Source organism: Furipterus horrens, unplaced genomic scaffold, assembly GCF_987537825.1.
Source record: "Furipterus horrens unplaced genomic scaffold, mFurHor1.1.pri manual_scaffold_3, whole genome shotgun sequence".
Taxonomy (NCBI): Eukaryota; Metazoa; Chordata; class Mammalia; order Chiroptera; family Furipteridae; genus Furipterus; species Furipterus horrens.
The window spans coordinates 175,829,337-175,853,972 of record NW_028327173.1 but is presented as its reverse complement, the minus strand read 5'-3'; the positions used below and the strand labels follow the sequence as shown (position 1 = coordinate 175,853,972).

The following is a 24,636-nucleotide window of genomic DNA, read 5'->3' as shown; positions in this document are numbered from 1 at the left end:
TTCTTTACGTCCAGTGTACAGCAGCACCTGAGAAGGAAAGTGGCAGCCTTATTGGGGAGGCTCTGTGGTGCCACTACCATTCAAGATTTTCCACAGACTGAGGTGGGTAAGCCAAGGCTATAGTGACGAAGGTTATTTTTGACAGTGATCCCGTGCCTTTTTGATTAAATCATTCATTACACAGGCTCCTTCCCAGATGCTGACATTTATGGTCCATAGCCACCGAAAAGTGGGAGGATGAGTTATTGTGAGATATTTTTATTTCAAATGGTTACTGAAAGGACGAGAATTCATCAAATTCATCAAATTTTGATCTAGACAGGACCTTCAAGCAATGCTGAAATCCACCACCATAATCATGTGTTGAAATCCCTGTCAGGACAGTCAACTCAATATAGGGATTAATCACAATGAATGTCCACGGCTCCTGAGAGGAAAAGAAGGCTGCACCTAGCAAAATTGCCACCAGATTTAAAAATGTTGTCTCCTAACATGACCTCAGGAAACCTAATCACTTTTACACAAATTCTTGCTTTTCAGCTTTTCCCTAAGCAGCAAAATTGCCCTTCACATATAATGCCAATCAAGGTAGTAATATGGTGGATTACTCTACAAACACTTTGGGTTCGTTTACCCACCATAATTTGAATCTTTTTGTATAAATATGTACAAATATATTCACGTTGATTGGTACAGTGACTAATCTTATTTATTTTTGCAAGGACCCCTGGATCTTCTGCCACAGAGAAATAGCCACTTTTTTATTTTATCACCTAAGGGATGCATGGACCCACCCCTTTGTACGCAGGCTCCAAAAGCGGTTTGCTCTCCAAACCAGAAGATACCCCCTTTATGGAGGGAAAGAGCGCCACCTAGTGAAACAACGTTTCCCAATATTCCCTCAATATTGAAATTTCATGGGTTTTTTTGCCACACAATCTGGTCCCGACATTGGTGTGACTGCATTTTAGAGGCTGAGGGCCCGGTGCTTAGGACCTATGAGATTTTCAAGGGTTAATAAAATTGAAAGCTGAGAAAAATTCTACTGGCTCCAAAATTTTAAAATTCCAAAACTCTAGACCCAAGGGTAGGTAGGAGACGACCATGCTTGAAGCAGCTGGAAGAGCTTGAGACCTTTGCCCATTGTCCTTTATAAGATTATAAAGGGCCTTAAATCTGAGAGGGAGGGATTGTTATTTTTTATTGTTAAAATAATTAATTAATTAATTAATTTTAAAAAAAGAAGAAGAAGAATATATGAAAGGCTAAGGCAGGAGAGCTTGTATGTATGACCCACGGGCATGGACTTGGGGGCGGAGATTGTTGGGGGAGGGGGTGTGCTGGGCGGAGGGGAGCAAAGGAAAAAAATTGGAACTATTGTAACAATATAATCAATAAAATATACTTAAAAAAATAAAAGAGAAAAGAAAAATAAATAAAATTCCAAAACTGAAATTAATAAATTTAATTAAATATCTACAAAATATGACATGTTAATTAGTCACAAGCAATTAGATGCTTAGTTATATATAAATAGCATTTGGTGTGGGTTCATTTTAATATTTTCTATAAGAGACAAGACCTCTTAAGAGTAAAGGCCTGTTTTCCACAGAGTTGACCTCTCTTAAAGACTGTTCATGACTATTAACACGGTCCAACTACATCTTGACATTACTCTTTAAAGAAATTAAAAACAATATTTTATATGTGCACAGTGCCTGGTAGAAGTTTACACATACTCCCATTCAACTCATTTAATCTTTACAATTATTAATTAAGGAAGAAAGGATGAATTAAATTTTTGGATAAGTTAGGGTTTATTTGTTTGTTTTTGCCAAAGTACAAAATATTCCAAATTCTGAAGAAAAGAAATCAGAACCAAAACAGATGAACAAGCACTATTCAAATGAAAAAAAACTTCAAATTTGAAATGGCATATGAAGACTTTGACAGTGACAATGCATAGCATGCGGCCCCAGAGTCATATACTTTGAATAGGAGTTGTGTAACCTTGGACAACCTCTCTGTGCCTCAGTACCCTCAACTGTAAAATGGGAATAATAGAATACTTATCTCACAGGATTATAGTGATGTTTAAATCAGTTCATATATACGAAACATCCAATGCTTGGCACATAGTGAGAGTTCAATAAATGCTAGCAGTTAATAATTATTCAATCAAATCATATCAATTTTTGATCATCAGAAATAGAGCAACTTAAGATTTTGGATAAACTGACTCTCAGCAAAACAACTGAAAACGTCCACAGAAACAGTCTTTCATCTTTTATTTTGAAAACTTATATTTAGAAATAATTTCAAACTTAGAAAAAGTTGCAAAAATCAAAATTGTACAAGGAACACTCATGCACCCTTTACACAAATTTGCTTACTGTTAACATATCACTCACTTGCTTGATCAGTTGCACTGCAAATCACTTCAAATCTCTGTCCCTACTCCTTATTCTAATTTGATGCATTTATTTTCTATTTCTGAGTAGCAAGTTGCCACAAGTTTGGTGCCTCAACACACCACCTATTTATAAGCTCACAGATGTATAGTCCGAAGTCTGGACACAGCGTGACAGAGGTCTCAGCTCAGAGCTTACAAGGATGGAATGAGGATATTAGCCAGGCTGAGCTCCCTTCTGGGACTCCTTTCTCGGCCATTAGCCAAATTCAATTCCTTGCAGCTGTAAGACTGTCTCCATTTCCTTGCTGGTTGTCAAATGTGGGCCATTCTCATCTCCTACAGGTCACCCATTTTCCTTTAAATGTGGCTCCATCCATTTCCAAAGTCAGCTGTGAAAAATCTCCCTATGCTTTGAATTTTCCTCCCAAGGAAAAGCCTCGGTTCCTTTTGAGGGCTCATTTAATTAGGCCAGGCTCACCCAGGATAATCTATTATCTTTCTCAGTGTTAACTAATTTTGGGCCTTATTTTCTGCAAAATCCCTTTACAACAACACGTAGATTAGTGTTTGAATAGCTGGGGGACATGTATGTGCATCAAGGGGCAGGAATGTGAGGGACCATGTCAGAATTCCACCTACCACACATGAGACATTTTATTAGTCTATATATTGATTTGCTAAGAATAGCAAAATACCACAGACTGAGTGGCTCACACAACTGAAATTGATTTTCTCACAGTTCTGGAGGCTAGATGTACAAGATCAAGGTATCAGCACGTTTGGTTTTTCCTGAGGTTCTTCTCCTCATCCTGCAGATGACCACCTTCTCACTCTGTCCTCACATGGTCTTTTTCTCTGGGTACACACATCCCTGGTTTCTCTCACTCTCTCACTCTTTCTCTGTCAGTCTGTCTCTCTCTCTCCTTCTTATTAGGACACCAGTCATATTGTATTAGGGTTTCAGCATATAAATTTGGGGTAGGCAATACATTCAGTCCATAAGTCTAATAACAAAACTAAGAACTAATATTTGAGCTGCTAGATAGGTACTGTGCTAAACATTTTTTGTAGTCTATCTCATTAACACAAATCATTAAATTATATATCATTATAGCATTATATAAAATTCCAGCTTCATCAAAATGTTTATTATCCTTGATTAGAAATTCTGTAAGATTTTTATTATTATCTATTCTTAGAGTGATGTGTCTCTACTAACGTGCTTTCCATGCTCCGTTCTGAGTACGGCTTCATTCACTCGAAGTTTTATTGATTCTCTATGAGCTTGGTACAGAAACACAAAGATGAGTAATCAAAATTCATGCTCTCTGAGAGGAAAGGCATGTTTTACATGGGTCTTCATGCACATTTTGAAATATCTTACATGAAAAAGTAAATTATGTTTGTAGAACCATTCTGCACTTTTAAGTTCTTATGAAAGCTGGGGCACTGAAAATTAAAATAAGGATTTCCATAAAGAGAAAATTCCTATGAATATTTGGTTTTCTTGAGCTGCTTCAACCCCAACTGTGCAGCGACATTCTTTTCTATGCGGTTTTAGCCTAAAGTCTCTGTGATTGGAGAAAAACCACCTGGAATTTGAAGGTGAGAAACAATCCTAATATAAAAGTAATACATCTGACTAGGTGAGGGGCCTAAAATTCCACTCGCTCTGCTCAAAAGATGAAAAAACGAAAGAAAGAAAAAAAAAAAGAGAAAGAAAAATCCTTTATTTTCTCACTGTCCAATCCGTTCACTTTTTACGCGACTAACACGGAAACCTCTCCTTCAGGAGGCAAAAGCATTTGCAGGTACTGAAGGAAATCTCTGCATTTGCAGGCCTACTTGCTTCTCAGCGGTGGGCAGAATATGGTGATGGCGCCCCAACAAAGATCCTTTTCCAAGCCCATCCCCAGGTCCAGCCCCAGCGAATTCCCCAGCCCCAACCCCTTCCCCAGTCCCAGCCCCAACCCTCCTCCTACTCTTCCTAGTGGCCCGTGAGCTGAGTGCTTGTTCTGCATCCCCCTCCCAGGGTCATCATTAATCTACTAGCGCCTTCTGCAGGAGAGTAGACCGGGCTGGCGCTGAGGCCCGGCCCCACCCACGCTTCGGCCCCCAGACCCGTGCCCCGCCTCGCCGCGTGCGGCCGCCGGGCTAATAAATGGTCTGTCCGCCCCGCGCGCCTTGTCGGACTCCGCTGTAGCTCGACCGGCCCCGGGCGCTTCCGCACATCTTTTCCCACGCCCCAAGAGTGGGACCTCCGCGCATGGCGGACGAAGAGACGTACCTGGAGCTCTACCTGGACCAGTGCGCCGCCCAGGTGAGCCTGGAGGCTGCCGCACTGTCCCAGAGTGGAGGTCCGCGTCCCGCCCTATTGCTTGAGCGCCGAGTCCTGTGCTGTAAGGGATTTGCCTTCTTTATCCCATAAAGTTCCTAGCGATTCTAAGATGTGGACTTCATTAGCTCTTTCAGTTGAAAAATAGAAGCTTCGAGAGGTGAAATTACTTGCCTAAGGTTGCTAACCAGACCTCCAACCTGGTCTAAGGTGAAGCCCAAATGTGAATTGGAGGCACCTGTAGCTTTCAGTTAGTGATTCTTCAGTGTCGTTTTGCTTAATTTTTAAAACCTTCAGAATCAAGTTTTGTAGATAAGAAAGGAGGGAGTCTTCAAAAGAAGAAAAGCAAGAGAGCAACTTATGTGAGGGGAAGGGAGGATTTTTAAATAGACAATGATAGGGCTGAGGTAGAAATACTGACATCCCATAGCCTTTAACATAGCAAAGGAGAGCCCGGGCAGGAAAGGTTCTGGGAAAGATGAGTGAATTATGGTTCTGCAAAAACCATTTAACAAAGTTTCTTCAGATATAAGGTCAAGGATGCAGTGAATACGCTATCAGTACATCCTCTGAGGTGTCCGTCGGCAGCCGTCCGTCTCGAGAGACGATGGTGTAGCTTCTCCAGAGTCTATCTGCACCGCCAAGAATGGCTGTGCAGTCCGACTCGGGAGTGACATGGTATCTGTCTCCTCCCGTGTTGAATCGACATCTTGCGATGACGCTGAAGCTACAGAGCCTGGGCAGGGTAATATGGAGGGTCTGCTGTTGCCCATGCAGCAGACCCCCCCTCTCTTCGCAGCTGAAGGGTCCAAGGGAAAGACGCAGTCGATACAGCTTGGGTTCAGGTGCGCCGCAGGAGTTGCCGGTGTTGACTACAACGTCAAACCGCCTTAGGGACTCCGGCTCCGGATTTTCTGTCGGGGTTTACTCCCTTAGCCTTTCCCCTGAAGAGGTATGCCGCAAGGCAGCGGAGGTTTTTTGGAGTCAGAGTTTTCCTTCTCTGATGTACCCTGACTGGAAGATCGAACCAGCGACACTTAGCTCGCAGGCCGACGCTCAATCCACTGAGCTAAACCAGCCAGGGCAAATCCTCTGAGGTGTATTCCTACAAATAAACTCAAGGTTCCATTGCCATACACCATCTCCCTTTAATATCGTGTTGCCTTAAATTTCTTGTTTATTTTTTTATTAATAAAAATTTACTTTTATTTTCTATTGAATTTATTGGCATGACATTGGTTAATAACATATAGGTTTCAGGTGCATGATTCTACAACACATCGTGTATATATCGTATTGTGTGTTCACCACCGCAAGTCAAGTCTCCTTCCATCATCATTTTAAATTCCTTGCTTGGGTGAGAGTTTTGCGCCCCCACAAAAAATGCCCCAGTGGTAAAAAGGAGGGGAGATACTGACTGTTGCAGATATTGGTGTTTTAGTGTAAATTGGCTAATGAGATCCTTTCCAGCCAGGACAGAAGAGATGAAGGAAACAATAGAAAGGAATAAGTTCCACGTCCCCAGACCCCACCTTACGTTGCCTAAGGCCAATCTGTGGGGTGGGGATGGGGGCTAATTACACAATTCAAAAGGAAATAAGGTTAAGAATCATATTTCAAGAGAATGACTACATGCTTGTAAGTGTTTTATTTGATCAGTTGGTCACCCCTGCCATCTGCTGGGCTTGTAGTACCAAGGCAATTCAGCAGGATCTGGCCAGACATTTTATTTTAGCTGAGTTAGCTTTGTCACGAGAAGATGCAAAGAGATAAAGAGGCATTTATGACATTCAGTTGTCAGAAGTAAAATCTAAGGGTTGAGGTTATCCTGAAAGCTGTGCTCAAAATCTCTAACCTCAACCTGCAACTTGGGCAAAGCAGGTGGTAATACATGTATCAAGGTAATCAATGTTTTTTTCATAAAAACTCCATGAATTTTACATTAGCTGCTTCCCTCAGTATCAGACCTCATTCCCTAAGTTGATACTAATGGAAGTTGAGCAGCCTTTCTTGGACTGAAAATACATTGATTTAAACTATTCTTGCCGTTTAAAGTTCAATAACTTTTCCTATTGCAAATTCAGGTGACTAGAACCTTTTCTTATCTGTCCTTTGACTAGAAGGAATGACAGTGAGTCCTCAGTGGAGTCTTGATTAGCATTCAAGCTGCATCTTAAAACTTCCTTCATTTATTGTTCTTCTATTTAAAGAATGGATGTAAAACTTTAAAAACTCTTTAAGTCAACTAAAGTTAGAATTAATTTAAGGAATAGAGTATATTCTCTTCAAACTATACATAATTTAGAGCATGGTTGACTGGTTGCCTTTATTACAAAATTGGATTTAGACTGGCAACTTACTACAGATCTAACTAAAGTAGGACAAGTAGTTTATGAAAATTTTTTCTGAATGTTAAGATTTACTTTTCTGCTTCTATTAAGTGTGCTGTAACACTGTAATAGAACTACTTTGTGGAGACAGAGCATAAATATCAGCTGTGTTGAACTGCCTCTCATCCTGAACACGTGGCCTGCTGGCCATGGTAGTATTTCATTGGTGTGACATGCTGTTCTGTTTGTTGTCTTTTGTCTGTCTGTTTTGGGAACGGCTTAGGATGACCTCACCCCACCTGGGTTGCCCCTGTTCAGCCCAGTTGCACCTTATGATGTCTACGTATCTAATTCCTCCAACCCAGAGGCTGCGTTTAATTCACGTCTTGAAGAAGTTAAAGAAACAAATGGTGGTTTTTCATCTGTGGATCTTAGCTTCCTACCAGATGAACTTACCCAAGAAAATAAAGACCAGACCATCATTAGAAGCAAGCATGAAATTGAAGAAAATTGCAAAACTCAAAGTCAGCAAAGTAGGCTGCCACTATCTAGCAAACAGAAGGCTGGCCTGGGCTTCAACAGCAGCTGTTCATCCAGTTCCCACTCACTTCTGCACCCTGGTGACTCTGACCCCGTTCAGCCCTCTCCTGAGAAACCAAACTCCTTGCCTCTGGCGTCCATAACTCCTATGACACCAATGACCCCTGTTTCAGAATGTTCTGAAATTGTGCCTCAACTACAGTAAGTAGTTTGTTGGGGTTTTTTTTTAGATGGGCGATGCTTCTGGGTACACATTTTATATTTCTGAATGTGATAACAACTAATTTCAGGATAATAGTGTGGGGAAGAGAATTTCAGATTGTATTATTCTTTGTTTTATCAGTTCTTTGTTTTATCAGTTCTTACTAGATTGTGGTTTTAGAAAGTTGTGTTTTCTACAAAATGAAGCACTAATTCAAGACTATATACATTTTTGAAAGATTGTATTTATACCAAGACACTGCAGTTGCTGAACATTGTAGTTGGGGTTGATTAAACACAAGAATATAAAGATGTAAAATTGAATTCAATTTGCAAATTGATTTGGAATTGTATTTTTGAGGCATAGTTTTGAAAAAGATTTAGAACTTAATTTTAGTCAACTAGTCATATAATTTTAGGAACAGCCATTTTATGTTATCACTTTGGAATTTTTACATTTTACTAGGGACCATGTCACTATGTATTTCAGAGTTAGAATAATTTTCCCTCTACAAAGTCACTAATATACAACCTGTGAAATGAAAAAGTTAGTTTTAATTTTTTTATATCTGATGTAATTTTCTAAGTTGACTTATTTCTTTAGGAATATAGTTTCTACTGCAAACCTGGCCTGTAAATTGGATCTGAAGAAAATAGCTTTACAGGCAAAAAATGCAGAATATAACCCAAAGGTAAGATTTCTCAGTATTCTTTTCAACAATTAGCTTCCATTTAGATTTACTTTCCTTCATATGATCAAGGTATTGATTTATTCCTTTTTTTTTTTTAAGGACAAATTTATGAGCGAAAAGCTCTTGGCAATGCAAAAGATTAATTGCCTCATTCTCTGTTTTGAAGTTCTAAAAAAAAAAAATCTCATTCTCTATGCTGAATAAAGCAGTAATTGAGCAGTTCCTGAAAGTTAAGACCTTTCTCTTTTCATTCAAAAACTTTTTTCAGTTTGACTATTTTCAGCATGATTATGGGGTGCTAACTTTCTTAAAATGCTATCATATTCTGGAAATAACTTTCTAAATGTTGTCCCACTTAGCCGTCACTTCTGTATTTTTCCAGTTACAATTTCTCTTCTTTGAGAAAGCTAAATTATTTCAAGTGTAAAGTTCAAGCTTCTACTTACTAATGTAAGATTCGAGAAGTTTTTTCCCCCTCAAAGTTTAATAAGAGGTATTCTTTCTTATGTCTTGCTAAGGCCAGGCATCCCATTTTCAATAGCCTATTTACCTAGGAAATGGATTTGTTAATTCGGTCGACATGTAATGATTTGGCAGGCTCTGTACTTAGTATGAGGATGAATAAGAGCTTGTCCCTACTGGGAAAAAATTCACTGTCTTGGGTGGTGGAAGATTTATGGGGTTAGATGAAAAAGACCATGTTAGTAGGAACCCAGAGGACTTCGCCAGCATCAATTCTTTATAAATTATTTGCTTTTGTATTGTGATAATGTCGTTGCCGACATCTGAATCCAAATGTTACCCAAATGCAATATAGCTTTCCTTTTTATATTTCATATAGCCGACTATGACAAGGATGGAAACGCGATGAGATTCTTCTTAAAGCTGCTGCAATAATTGCCCGCACTACTGAGCAGTCAGCATTTTAAGCATATTTTATTGTCTACCATCCTTAGCTCTCCCCCATTTTATTTTGGGGTATAAGACCTGTCCAAACTTGGACTTGACAACCAAAGAAATTGTCTTGGCACTTAAACTACCCTAAGAATGTAAGAAAATGAGTACTGGGTGAGAGTGCTATCTTTTTAGTAAACACCTGAAAATCATTAATAGGACTTGATCAACTCTGTAGTTCTGACTCAGGTCAGGGTTCTCTTACTATCTGCTGACACTTTAAATCTGAACTTGCCAGCCCCACCATGGTCCTGTAGAGTAGCTCTGACCCATAGAACTTGGAGTCTTGCATAGGACCCAGGCCAGCTCCCTTCCCAACTTTACGCGGGGTGGGGAGGAAGTGTCTATGTAGGACCAGTAGGAAGAGCAGGTCATTAGTTGACATGTCAGTATGGCAGGCCAGTGGTCCTCCGCCCTCCCAGCAGCAGCACCACCTGGAGGGCTTGCCTGTGCTGTTGGTCCGCGAACCACACTTGGAGCACCAGTATGGCAGACAAGAACTTGACAAATCAACTTTTTGTCATTCATTTTCAGCATCCGTAGCAATATATTTATATATTCTTTTATGTTTGGCTGTTTTTTAGTACATTCTAGAGTCTGGAAAGTGTGTAACATTCCTTTCATTTTTTTCAAAGATTATTTGAAAGAAAAAGGAAGTCTTTAGAAGTAAAAAGCAGAGTCAGATTAGTAGTGCTTTTCAATGTCACCTTGAACATTGCCTGTGTAATGTTGGAAGTTAAATAACCACTGAGTTTCCCTGTGCACTAAATGGGGATAATAACAGACTTACCTGAATCCTGTTATGAGGACAAATAAGAGAAAACCTGTAAAGCTCTTAGAAAAGGGCATGAGACATGGCAGGCACTTAGATTTTAACTTTACTCTAGTTATTCTTACCTGTTTTTTTCTAAGTACGTTTTAGAATCATGACCCTTTTTGTTATTCAATCTTAATGTAGGCAGAATAAATCTGGACATTATTTGGTGTTTCCATCCAATCTCAGTTTATTCAAGACTGTTTTCATGTCCAGCTCAGCTTCTCAACAAGGGTACTGTTAACTCTAACAGCGGCTAATTGTCCTTTTGGCTTCTGTGTATAGAGGTTTGCTGCTGTCATAATGAGGATCCGAGAGCCCAGGACGACAGCCCTCATATTTAGCTCGGGGAAAATGGTCTGCACAGGAGCCAAAAGGTATGAGGAATGACCTCCCACCACTACCAGACAAAGAATTCAGTATGCAAAACCAGGAAGGATAGCATTAATGTTCTAAAACACAGAGAGAGGCAAAATACTTGGCTGAGGAGTTAAGTTCATGAAATGCCAGATTTTGGGTTAAAAACATTCAGCCCCATAATACCAACTTATAACACACTTTACAGTGCCCTCTGTTAAACTGAGGGGGCTTCACTAGGCTGTTACAACTTGTTTTTAAGTTGCATTAAAAAGAAAATAAGCTACCATGGTGACGAAGCCTGTGAAACATCTGGGGGTGTGGTACTTGTGTTTCCCACATTGCTGATAAATGGATAGAACTTTTTAAAGGAGGGCAATGAGACATGTCCTGACCATTAGCTTGAGCATTAGCCCAGGAGGCATCCCTTAAAAGGCCCTGGATCTCATGCTGAGGAAGCCTCGTGCTGTGCTGATGCAGAGCCTTTCACCATGAAACTGCAGAGGAGAGCAGCTCTTTCTCCTGAGGACTAAAGATGAGTAGCAGCAAAGTGTCCTCCTGAGAGGCTGTGCCAATTCCCCCTCATTCTAGAGATGTGCTGAGTGTTCATTTCGCCAATGAACACGGGGTGTTAATATGTTTTATATTGTCCAAATTGATTGGCAAAAGCTATGTTGCTTTAATTTCATTTCTTTGATTTACTAGAGAGGCTAATTTTTCATAAGCATATAAACTGCCTATTGTGTCTTTTGCCCAACATTCTATGAAGATATTTAAATATTTTCACCATTTTATACTATAAATATTTTCCCCAGATTAATATTAATGATGTTTTATAATGTGGGTTTTTTTTTAAACATAATTAAAATTTTTTTGCGTAGAGTCACTCAGTCTATCCAATTTTTTTCTTTCAGCTTCAGTGTTTGACTTCATGCTTAGGAAGGGATTCCCCATGCACAACACTATATAAATATCGACCTCCATATGATTTTCTGGCCTTTTTCAGGTCCTGCTTTGTACTGAGGATGGGAAGTTGATGTTCTGATTCCTCTAGAGCTTTCTCTAGGTGATGGAGATGTTCTGTATCTGTTCTGTCCAGTGTGGTAGTCCCTAGTCACAGGTGCATATCGAGCACTAGGTAATTAACAAAATAGAGGAACTGAATTTTTAACCCAATTTTAATCAATTTAAATTTAAATAGTCATGTGTAGCCAGTGCCTACCATATTGGGCAGAGAAGATCTAGAATTTTATTCCATTGTTAAATAATTTTTTTTGAATGGTCAGTCAGTGCCCCAATACATTTATTGAAGACCCATTCTTACTCCATTCCCCTCACCCATAGCTGTTTTTACAAGTCAACTTTTTTACATGTGTTTGAGTAAGTTTCTGGGCTTTTTCTTCTGTTGATCTGTTGACTCTGCAAGAATGTTCATTTCAGCATTGTTTAAAACAGGGGAGAAACAAATTAAACATGTAGTTATAGAGGTTTGATTAGATCACAAGACAAAATTGTATTTAGCCATTAAATGCACGCATGTATATTGAGTTGGAAGGATGGTCACATCAGCTTAAGTTTGGGGAGGGGAGAGCAGGCAACTAAACTGTAGGTTTATTACCCAACTTGCACTTTAAAATATGCTCACATTCATGAGTATCTTTTCCTACCTGAATTTATTTGGTTCCTAACATCTGAGAGGGCAAACTTGGATAGTGAATTCAGATAAAGAAATATTGTTACCCAAATCTATCTGGTTCTTGAGGTTTGGACAGAGTTGTGAACATTTGGTTAGTATAAGAGATATCAGAACTATCTCCACAAATTTACCAGACCTATTCTCTTTAGTTGTAATAACCAGAGTTTGCATAGTGAGGGATACCTGTGTTTGCATAGGAGAAGTGCAGAAGGGTTGAATTTATCAGTGGTTTTCACCACTGGTTGTGACAGTTCAAGGTTCTTAATCTATATCCTAATGTTTATACAGTAACATGTATGTAGTCTTTGTTAGTTTTTTGAGCAAAATTTCTATGTCATATTGACAACTAATATCCCAAGAAACTACAGGACTATGCAAACTCTTGAAATTTGATCTTATAAGCATATGGGAAGTGTAATGGATCAATTAGGTGAAATGTAGTTTTCAAAATGGAAACATTTAGTTTCACCACTAACTTGGGGACATGGCCTTGCTAGGGACATTTCAGGAGTTAGAGATGGGTGAGGAGAATTAGTGTGAAGTGTGTGAAGGATCCAGATAGGAAAGAGAATCGAACACTTCCTTTGGTCCACCAACACATTGAATCTGGCTTCCCTTTCAGGTGCTTCTGATTTTCAGCTTAAAGATGGGGCCAACCCATAAGAGAGGGTAGAGTTTACACGATACACCCACCAGGTGTGGCCCCTATTTGGGAACCCCTGCTACTCAATGTTTTGTTTGGGTAGTGACCACTGAAAAGTACCTAATAAAAACTGAAACCTCAGATCTCAGGATTTCACATTTTCTGACATGGGTTGGAGTAGGACAAACACTTAGAACAGAGCCACAAAGATGGACAATTGTGTGAGAAACCCTGAGCAAAATTGGGCAGATTTTGAGGTATTTTCATGTTTTTCTTAATATATAATTTCCCCCATATAGACCCAAGTCCTGACATCATGCATCATGTCTGTGCCATTCAGTCAGCACATATCTTCCTCATGTGGGTATTTTTTATATGCACGTGTCCTTACTTTTGTTGCCATTGTTTCCATCTAAATGGCACCCACTTTTAGAGCAGATGCATGGTTCTAAAACTGTAGTGAGCATCACAGTCACTGGAGGGCTTGTTAAAACAGATTACTGGGCCCTAACCACAGTGTGTCTGCATGTCTGAGGAGGGACCTGGGACTCTGTATTCCTAACAAGTTCTCAGCTGGTGGTACTGCTGCTGATCTGAGGACACACTTTGAGAACCAGTGGAAGAGTTTATCTAAAAGCACTTAAAACTAGTAAAAGAAAAAAGTACCTTACATGTGATAAGTGACAAATTAAGACAAAAATCTGTTTATGATCCAGTTCAACAATGGTACGTGGCACCATACCCTTTTATTAGGTGCAAGGGACAAGAGTTGAGGACATGGGTCCTCATCCTGCAAGTCTACAGGTTCACAGTGTACTCATACACTGAAAGATAGACATGGTACCAATGGTAGAAATACAATCAGAGGAGCATGTGAATATAGCCCGAGTCATATGGAGGATGTGATGATTAGTCCTCTCTAAACACATCTGCCCCTCCCCAGCGAAGAGCAGTCTCGACTTGCAGCGAGAAAATATGCCCGTGTGGTGCAGAAGCTTGGGTTCCCTGCCAGATTCCTCGATTTTAAAATTCAGAACATGGTTGGAAGCTGTGATGTGAGATTTCCCATCAGGCTGGAAGGTTTGGTGCTAACCCATCAGCAGTTCAGTAGGTATGATCGTTCTATAACTTAACTTTGTGTTCACCAGCATCTTCAAGTTGAATTATGGGCTGCTTTTACAAGGTATCTTTTAAAGGAAGCATATTTTTGGTAAAGGCACAATACGTGAAAGGGCTAAGATGCTATGCCTAAGTCCTCACTGGTTACCTTATAGGTCCAATCTTTTGGAATAATGGTTCTTAAGTTAAATTGAATAGTAATCATTTAGATGGCTTACTTAAACACCTTTCTGTCTGGGTTGTAGTACCAGAGATTTTGCTTCGATTTGCAGTTCTAACAAGCTCACAGTTGATGCCAGTGCTGCTGGACAGTGGCCCACACCATGAGACCCCTTGATACATAGGTTTCTAAAATAGTACCTCTAACTTGGGGGTGATGGCAGTGAAGGGAAGACAAAGGGTGTGAGATGGGGTAGGCAGGTCGGAGGGGCTGACAGCTGGTGAAGGGAGAAAGGATTGATGAGAAGGCAAATCCCATTTTGTTTTCATCCTGTTGGGTTGTTTGAGGGTTTTCTTTGTATATGGATAGCTGTAGTCCAGCAGAGTTTCTTCTTTAGTGATATATTCATATTCCTAGGGGAGTGTCTCCAGTCTGCCTGGCTTCTTTAAATGTAACTTTCCATCTCAACAGCAAATGCTGCTGCTCTTCCTCCTCCTCCACCGCTGCCACCTATCCCTCCCTCCTTTAGCTGCTTTGGAGCTTCTTCCGTCCAGCTCAGATGCTGAGAGAACAGTGATGGAGGCTGACTGATCAACACTGAATCTCACCACCCCTTGGGACATATATACTCTTGGGCCAGGGTGCTTAACTGGCTTAGAATAGCCAATGCCCTGGATATAGCTTGAACTTAAGTCCTTTCACTGCAACACTTTTCCTTCTCTTTGCCTTTGAGCACTCATTCTGTTTGATAGAAGATGGGGATCATAAAGCTGTGCTTTCTCTACCATTTATTAACTTTCTTTTGAGACATGGTCTGAATAGAAGTAAAAAACTGCTTTGTTTTCTCCTAACATTTTAAAAGTTTTAGTTCATTCTGAGATTTAGCTTTTAGAATAGTCTTCAGGCAATGTTTATTTTCCCCTTAACTGTATTCTCTCTTTCTTTTCTCTGCATCAATTTTTTTCAACATATGCTTACTGAGTTCACTGGACAGTCCCCATGCAAGACATATTGCCTCTTTAGGTATCTTTTTCTTTCTTCAATCTTGTGGTAATTTGTAGATTCATAGTAAAATCTTCATTTTTAAGAGTTTCTAAACACATGAGCCATCTTATCTTCCAGGTTCTCAACCATGGGCCTCCAGTTTGTCTTTCTCTGAACCAACTTTTTCTGAACATATGGAAGATCTCTGCCTGAATTCTAATTAGACTTAGCATTCCCCTTACTGGCCAATTAGGGCTCTCAAATGATGTGTGTGATTCCTCCTAAGTTTCCGTTCATCTCTTTTTCACCAACCTTGCAGATCAGATTTAAATCTAGAGTAGGAGTACCCCTTGTCACTACTGCTACCTACTGAAAGATAAAAGGGCCTGAAGTGCAAGAAGAGAATTCACCAGGTGCACTGCGTTTAGCCACTTGGAGTGAGCCTATCACAGTTCTGCCTTCCTTCTGAGCTGGGTTTATGATCTCATCCATTTTTTTAGAATTGTCATTTGGCGAGGAAGCTTGCTTTCATTCTGGTCTGATTCTTGCCTCTCCCAAATGCTCTCCATCCAGCTTCTTTTTTTTTTTTAATAATGTATTTATTTATTTGTTTTTAGAGAGGGGAAAGGAGAAAGAGAGGGAGAGAAACATCACTGTGTGGTTGCCTCTCACTCGCGCCCCCAACTGGGGACCTGACGTGCAACCTAGTCATGTGCCCTGACTGGGAATCGAACCAGCAATACTTGGCGTGCAGGCCGATGCTCAATCCACTGAGCCACAGCAGCCAGGGCTTCCATCCAGCTTCTATCCTTCGGTTATAGGTTTGCCTAAGAGATTGGCAGGTATTTGTTATTCTCAGCCCTCAGGAATTGTTCTCCATCCCTAACCAAAACCTTTTTTTTTCTTTTTTCTATCTCAACCTTCTTTTGAAATGAAGGCAGAAAAAAAATATAAAATAAAGGAAGTCTTTAATCAGGAGATTATTTGGCTGGCACCTTAAAACCATGGTTCTGAAAGCCGAATGCTGTTCACGATCATTGACATACTTTTGTTTTCTCTTCTCCCTCTCCCAGTCCTAAGATTCAGCTGGAAAACCAAATGGAAACATTCCTTCTGTACCCTCAGCCTCACTTTCTTGACTCAAACCTCGTAATTCCCACGAGGTTTTTCAAGGCTCCGGCTGGTGTCATTATCTTCCCGGTGTGTGGAAGTGGTTAGTGAGGAGAAGTCTTTACAAGCATCTGCAGTCAGTTTAAGTGATGGCATAGGGCCCCCACAGCAGCCTGCATGGACCTCAGAAGGGTAGCCTCTGGGATATCTCTTTCTGGCGTCAATCAGAGGTTTCACATCTTCTGTTGTTTGGGTCTTTGCAGAATGGAATGGAGTTTTTCATGTCATATGGACTCACTCCTTAAGTGCAATGATTCATGTGTATTCTAGTTTCCCAATTCTCAAATATCTTCTTTTTCTTATGCCTGTTCTCCATTAGCCATTGTTTGGAGAATAGTTTTATTTTATCAGCTTCCTCTCCCTGACTTCTTTTTTGTGGGCTCCTCAAGCTTTTCAAGTTCTCTCTCCTCTTCTTTAGGTGGAGTATGGAGAAGCAGTTCTTAGCCCTATCATCCTTTGCTCCATGGAGCAGCCAGCTTACTTACTCAGTGGTAAATAAGACTGAGTTACTATGTATAGGAAAAAAATTCTGAATTTTTAAAAGTTGGGATAGTTTAGTTTTCTTTCTTTACACAGTACCTGTTCAAAGATAGATAACAGTGATTCTATTTGTTGATTTTTTTAGGCTCTCTCTGCTAAAAATTATAACTTTATCAATTTATAAATGCATACAAAAAATGCTTGGAAAATTTAGAAAATGTGTTTATGAATTTTTTATTGACAGACTTTTTTTGAAAGATGGTGAACATTTAACCAACAAGATCTGATGCTTTAAACCACCTTAATTTCTAATAGCTTAGGGTGAATTCCACTTGAAAAAAAATCATGATTCAAAAGGAATTCTGTTTGTGACTGGCACAAGAAATTACCTAGGACACTCAAGACTACTTTTATCAAGATGGCCAAAAGGTTTTTGGCAAAACAGCTTTTCAAATCTGCTTTAATGTGCAGCTTTACTTTTTACTGGGTCTTGAATATTATAGGAAAATAGTTGAATAGTGCTGTTTTTGACTTTTTCCTTTTATACCGTAACAGTTATGAACCTGAACTGTTTCCTGGCCTTATTTATCGAATGGTAAAACCACGAATTGTGCTGCTTATCTTTGTATCTGGAAAAGTTGTGTTGACAGGTAAGTTCTAAAATTACCTCCTGACTTCCGTAAAATTCAGTAGCTCTGTGTGTGTTTTGCTATTCCTTTTAAATAGCTTTGTCCAGCATTATAGAATACCTGAAAAAAAATGAAGAACAGAAAGGAATATAACTTCACCCATCAGTCCCAATACCCAAAACAATGTAACTTTTTCATGTTTTTGTCATTTTGACATATATACTCATCTTTACATCCTGCCTTTTTATTAATCATTGTAATATATGTAACTTAACTACTCCTTATAAACTCAGGCTGCACAACGTTCTCCCAGAGGGATCAGCAAACTTTTTTCTCTAAAGGGCCAAATACTAAACATTTCAGGCTAGCAGGCCATCGAGTCTCTGTCACCACAACGGAACTCTACCATTTTAGTGCCAAAGTGGCTAAAGGCATTATGTAAAGGAAAGGCTCTGAAATGTGAATTTAACATAATTCACATAATTTACATGTGTCATATAATATTCTTCTTTTAAAAATATTTTCCCCCAGCCATTTAAAATATAAAACTCATCCTTAGCTCATGGGCTATCCCAAAACAGGGAGCAGACTAGATTTAGCCAGCAGGCTTACCTTTCCTGACCTCTGTTCTCACATATTAGTGCATCAAATGTATTCTCCCATTGGCAGGTGTTTAAATGTTCCTTCTTTGTTTGCTCCTTATAAATGGCACAAACATTTGGCTATTTTTTTTTTAAGGATTTGTTTATTTTTAGAGAGAGGGGAGGGGGGGAGAAAAAGAGAGAGGGAAACATCAATGTATAGTTGCCTCCTGTGCACCCCCAACTGGGGACCTGGCCCACAACCCAGGCATGTGCCCTGACTGGGGATTGAACCAGGGAGCCTTTAGTTCACAGACCAGTGCTCAATCCACTGAGCCACACCAGTGAGGGCTGGCTATTTTTATGTGTAAAGAACTATTTTATTATTTTGGATGCTCAGAAATGGAAATTTATCTAAGGATATGACCATTTTTAAGGTTCTCTGTACAAATTACCAAATTGTTTTTGAAGAGATATACAATACAGTTCTCCTATACAGTAGTCCCTCTCTATATCACGGTTCACTTATCATGGCCTCACTGTATCGCGGGATTTTAAAAAATATTATATTTAATTATTTATCGCGGATTTTTCGCTATATCGCAGGATTTTGTAGTATTGTATACGTATGTTAAAGTTATGTAGGTTTAAGAGTGTAGAATATGTTTAAGAACACAAGTAGTGTTTATAAAAGTGTGGAAAAGGTTAATAAGGGTGTGGGAACGGTTAATAAGGGACTGGGACAGTTCATAAGTGTGTGGGAAGGGTTTATAAAGCCTTGATATATATATAAATACTAAAATAAATGTAAGGTTCCTACTTCGCGGATTTTCACCTATCGCGGGGGTGGGGGGATTGCTGTCTAGAATGTAATACCCGCGATAAGTGAGGGAATACTGTATTATATATTCCTACCAGCAATGTATCTAAATATCTTCTAAAAACCCTCAGGAGCATTCAAAAACAAAACAAAACTTTTTTTTACAGAAAATGTTTTCTGTAAAAAAGAAAACTTTTTTACAAGTGGAAACTATGTCACTGCTTTAACCTCAGTTGTAATCAGAAATAGAAATTGATCACTTTAACTATATCCAATAAAGATCATTTCATATTTTATAAATAACTTACTCAGTTTGTCCACTTAGTTTTTATTAGTTTCCCCCACTAAGGATTTGTATGAGCTTATCATAATATTAAAAATAATTACTCTTTGTTATATTTCTAACTTTTTCCAATTGAGTTATTTTTACATAAGTTTTTTAAATTCCTGAAATAGTTGAGACTCCTTTTTCCATACCATTCTACTGAAGTTTGCTATTTTTGTTCAACTTTTTACACATTTTACTCTTCTCTGCCAAAATGGATGCCAAGTTCATAAGGCATGAACCAAACTGATCTCCACACTCCATCCCTAAATAGCCAACCATCTGAACACTACATATTCTTCCCTCCTTATTAATTGGTGATGACTCCTTTTGACCTTTATTTTTATACATGGGTCTGTTCTCCAATTCTGCCTTTGCTCCAGAATTATACTATGATAATCCTATTGTATTTATCCTACTGTGCTGTCAACGTGCTTTCATTCTAGTGGTCTCTATATCTGATAGAGCCAGCTTGCTCTCATTGCTCCTCTTATTATATTTCTTACCTCCTCCTAAATATTCTTCCAAATAAACTTCAGAATTTTATAAAATTTTGCCTCATCTAAAAAACTGAAATTTTTTTTGCATTACCTGAATTAATTCAAGAAAAATTGATAAAGCTATCACTCAGCATCCAGCATTTTGGAATGTCTATTTTTAAGTCTTCTTTTATAATTCTCAGTTCAGTTTTATAGTGTGCTTTTCTGAAAGAAATAATGAATGTGTCTTCAAAGTGGGGAAAGCCTATTTGGAATTCAAAATTTTTAATTTTTTAATACAACAAAACTACAATTTCTCAGATGTCACCAGTTTAGAATCTTAAATAATTAACATCTCCTGGTGACTGACAAAGTTTACCTCTATATGTCCTAAAGGAAAGGGGGAAAGCCTGCCAAATAAATTGAATAGTATAGATATTGGAGGCCAATATAAGCCCTGCTTAATGAAACAAACTTTTCAAGACCTTCAAAAGAATACTTTCATAGATGTGCTATGTGTCATGAATCAGTCTTATTAAAAGAGCAAATTGCCAAGTATGGGCTAAATTTCTATTAAAGGTACACAGAAACAAGTTTAAGTATCCTTAATTCAGACCAGCTTTCTCCCTTGCCCAACTTAAAAAGAAAAAGAATTTTCATGTGCACATTTGTTAGAAGTTACAAGTCACCAAAGCAAAGGACTGTCAACACAATACTGATGATCATTCAATGCCTTAAAACGTATTCATGCATTCAGCACATAGAATAGGTAGAGCTAAATTTCTTCATTCTTGCAAGACATAGATCGTCACTTTTGTGGCAAGGGGAATGAGATGTATTAATTGAAGTCCACGTTTCTGCTTATATTATAAAATAAAAGCCAGTCAATGGCTCACAGTATGGCTAGGATCTTCCCGAATATTATACAATAAAGAGCAAACATGTCACTTTTGACTTCTAAGATCAGAAGTAATTATAATAGAGTTATATGTTGGGCACTCATGCGGGAGGCACTGTTCTAAGGACTTTTATGTGGGTTTTAGTTAACTTTCTGAGGTTGTACTTAAAATTTGTTTCCTCGCCTGTAACATGGGGACCATGGAGAGGTTAAGTACCCTCAATAATTTCAATCAGCTGTATGTGCTACAGCACAGGGGTAGGGGTGGAGTGGACTTAAGCAGCCTGGTTCCAGAGCCCATCATCTTTACGTCCTTGCCCTGTCCCTCAGCTCTTTAGATGTCTATGAAACACCTATGTCAGCTGAGAAATGATAGATACCCTCTTAGTGGTGTGGTGGCCAAGAGGATGAACTGTGCAGGCCCAGAGTCCAGTTTGAATCCAGCCATCTTTCATAGTTGCTACTCATTATTCAAGGGAACTTCAACTTCTTCGGCCCCAGTATCCCCACAAATGAAGTGAAAAAATTGTACTAGATAGCTAATCTTCCTAAAGCCCTTTGTGTCTAAAATTTTCCTGTGATATAAAATAATGATCACTCTCAATTCCTGGTCCCTCTTGAGTGATGGATGTTTTTGCTCCCCAGGGGATACCAGAATGTTACAGTCTTTGGGCTCGAATGCAATGCTCTTAGATATGATTATTTTTCTTTTAAGCATTATGATACAACTGAAGTGCATAATTATCAAAAATTCTGGACCTAGACACTCTGTTCCTCAATGAAATGTAAAAAGGGCCTTAGTTTTGGTATTTTGGTGGTGGGGGGTAGGGTGGGGAGTAGGAGTGTGTTTGCTATACATACTTCACTGTCTGCTAGTAGAAGGTTATTTCATTCAAATATTCAGAAACTAAAAATGTCCATCAAACCAGAGGCAGCAAGTTTTATATACTGGTGTTTTTATTTCTTCCTCAATCACTTTGGCTTCTACAAAATCATTCTCTTCAGAAACTGAGATTTTAGTGCTGTAACAAAAATCTGCTGAGACTTAGGGCATTTCTCCTACCCCAAAGAGTTTCTGCTATCTATGTCAATAATGACTCCTCCTCCCTATCCCACCTCTTTGAGGCTGGACTCACAGACAGTAAACTCCTTGGCGACGAATAAGTTACTTTTCCCCCTTATGTCTCAAATGTAATTTAAGCTCGTAAAGATTTCATCTTTGATTCTTTAAAAACATTTTTTTAAATTTATTGAAGTAGAATTCACATGACATAAAATTAACCATCTTAGTGAACAATTGAGTGGCATTTAGTACATTCACAGTGTTGTCCAACCACCACCTCTAATTCCAAAACATTTCTATTACTCCAAAGTAAAATCCCATATCATCAAGCAGTTTCTCCACATTCCTTACTCCCACTCGCCCCTGGTAATCACCAGTCTTCATTGTCTCTGGATTTATCTATTCTGGTTATTTCATTTAAATGGAATCATACAATATGTGATCTTTTGTGTCTGGCTTCTTTCAGTTAGTTTTTACGTTCATCTGCATTATAGCCTGTATCAGTACTTAATTCCTTTTCATGGCTGAATAATATTCTGTTTTATATATGTATGTATATGTGTATTTGTATATACACACATGCACACACCACATACACAATTTGTTATACACTCAGGTTGTTTCCCTTCTTGGTTGTTTTGAGTAGTGCTGCAATCAACAGGCATCTATGTGTGTTTAGTATATGCTTTTAATTTGGGGGGATATATACCCAGGCGTGGAATTGCCAGTTCATGTGGTAATTTTCATTTTAACTTTCTTGAGGAACTGCAAAACTGTTTTCTATAGTGGCTGAACCATTTTTACATTCTCCTCAGCAATACATGAGGGTCTCAATTTCTCCATATCCTTACCAACATTTGCCATTTGCCATTTTTTAAATTATAGCTTATTTCTGGTTTTAAATCCTTTCTACCTGCTTCTCAAATCTGGTGATCCTCCTTTTGGTAATTCCCTGTGATTAGACCTATAATTAAACCATAGAGCCACTTCTCAGAGGTTATTTCTGCTCTCTTACTGAGCTTTCCTCCTCTCTTAATTTTGTAGCTCTCAATTCCTCTTCATGCTAAGTTTTTATATTCATTAATCTCCTTGCCTCCTTCCCACAATAATATCAGATAATAATTTCCTGATTAGCTGACAGCTCCATATACCTAAGTAATACCAGGCTGTAACCCTTAGCACATTGTGCCTGCATAGCTTTGAAGGTGGAAGTAGTGGTGGTGAGAGATGAGTAGGGACTGACTGGTATCTCTCAAGGGTGGGGATGATGTCTAATTCATGTTCTTATCCCTTTAACTTCTAAAGCAGTTTGTTATAATTAAAAATCTCTTTAAATTGAAGACGCTTAAGGGTGACAATGGTACTGGGTTGGCCAAAAAATTCGTTTAGTTTTTTATGTAAAATAAAAGACACACTTTTCTTATTTTCACCAATAACTTTGTTAATTTGGTTACTTTGAGTATGTTGGCTATCAACCGCTATTGGCTTCCAGTGGGTAGAGGCCAGGGGTGCTGCTAAACATCTTCCAATGCATAAGACAGCCCCACAGCAAAGAATTATTTGGCTAAAATGTCAATTGTACCAAGAAACTTCGCAAACCACTTTTGACATATTCAATCAGTCACAGCACCTTCTCCATACACTGCACAATCTTTTTGAGTTTCAGTTGCATTTTTAGCTTTATTGAAATAATAAAGCATAATACACTGAAAAATGTTGCTTATTTTCTTCCATCTTCAATATTAACATGGCTGCACAAAAATTCACCAATTTTGATGTTTTTTTAAGTGCATCCTGATACACGATACACTCCAACAAAATTGTTTTAAATGAAGTTACAACTAGCACTACTAGACCCAGCATACGAAAAAAAACTAAATGGGCTTTTTGGCCAACCCAGTACAATTTTTCCCTCCAATAATCCCTTCCCATGCACTGACATTTAAAACTTTAGCTACAGTTTGTCTGTCAACATTAGGGAGTCAAATTTTAACTAGGGATGGATTGATCAAAGGAAATATCTTTTGCTCGTAGCTAAATGCCTACAAAAGTCATGTTCAGGGGTTATATTCATGGCACACTTAGAAATAACATTCCATATTTCATATTGAGCCGTGTGTGGCTTAGGATGATCTGATACACCCATGTAGTGGAAGTACTAGAAAACTCTGCTCTAGGGTGTGTGTTTGTGGAAGTATGGATGTAATCACCAAATAAGAGTCTCTTTTCAGGTATACCTAAAGAGATGTCATCGTAATAAAATTGGAGATGACAATGAAATTTTATTTTTTTAGTATTTTATTTATTTTTAGAGGGGAAGGGAGGAAGAGAGGGAGAGAAATATTGATCGATTGCCTCTCATGGAACCTGCAATCCAGGCATGTCCCCTGACTGGGAATTGAACCAGAGACCTTTCTCATTGTGGGATGATGCCCAACCAACTGAGCCACACCAGTCGGGGCGACAATGAAATTTTAGTCTTAAGAAAAATTTGGAAATGTTCTTATATTAAAGATAATATAAACTGGAATTTTCTTTACAGGTGCCAAAGAACGTTCTGAGATCTATGAAGCATTTGAAAACATCTATCCTATTCTAAAGGGTTTTAAAAAAGCCTGAATATATCATTCAACATCTCACAATTTGTTGGTTTGAGTATGTGCATAAGCTCAGCACAGAAACAGCTGGATTTTCCTACCTTCAGTTGTAGATGTTCCATGCATATTTTGACTTTACTTATTAAAGGATGATTCTATGAGTAACCATGCCTAAGAAATGAAGAAAACTTCATATTCAAAATGACTTATATGTTATTTTAAAAACTGAACAAGTACTTATTTCAGAATGTGAGAGATTTAGGGCCTTGCTAGAATGATTTTGTAGCATCATTAAAATTTAATGTTCTGCTCTTGTTAAAAGATGTGCACAATGTGTCCTCTGAAAGTGCATAGTG

The 24,636-nt window shown here is 38.7% G+C and overlaps 1 protein-coding gene across 1 annotated transcript; it reads left to right on the top strand.

Moving 5' to 3' along the window:
- Positions 1-4,679: 4,679 nt before the first annotated feature.
- TBPL2 (TATA-box binding protein like 2) lies at positions 4,680-24,316 on the top strand. Its single transcript, XM_090272054.1, has 7 exons — positions 4,680-4,733; positions 7,362-7,819; positions 8,424-8,511; positions 10,565-10,656; positions 13,919-14,086; positions 17,444-17,538; positions 24,226-24,316. Exons 1-7 carry the CDS (start codon positions 4,680-4,682, stop codon positions 24,300-24,302), a joined length of 1,032 nt encoding a protein of 343 aa, XP_090128180.1. The 3' UTR covers positions 24,303-24,316.
- The last annotated feature ends 320 nt before the right edge of the window (positions 24,317-24,636 follow it).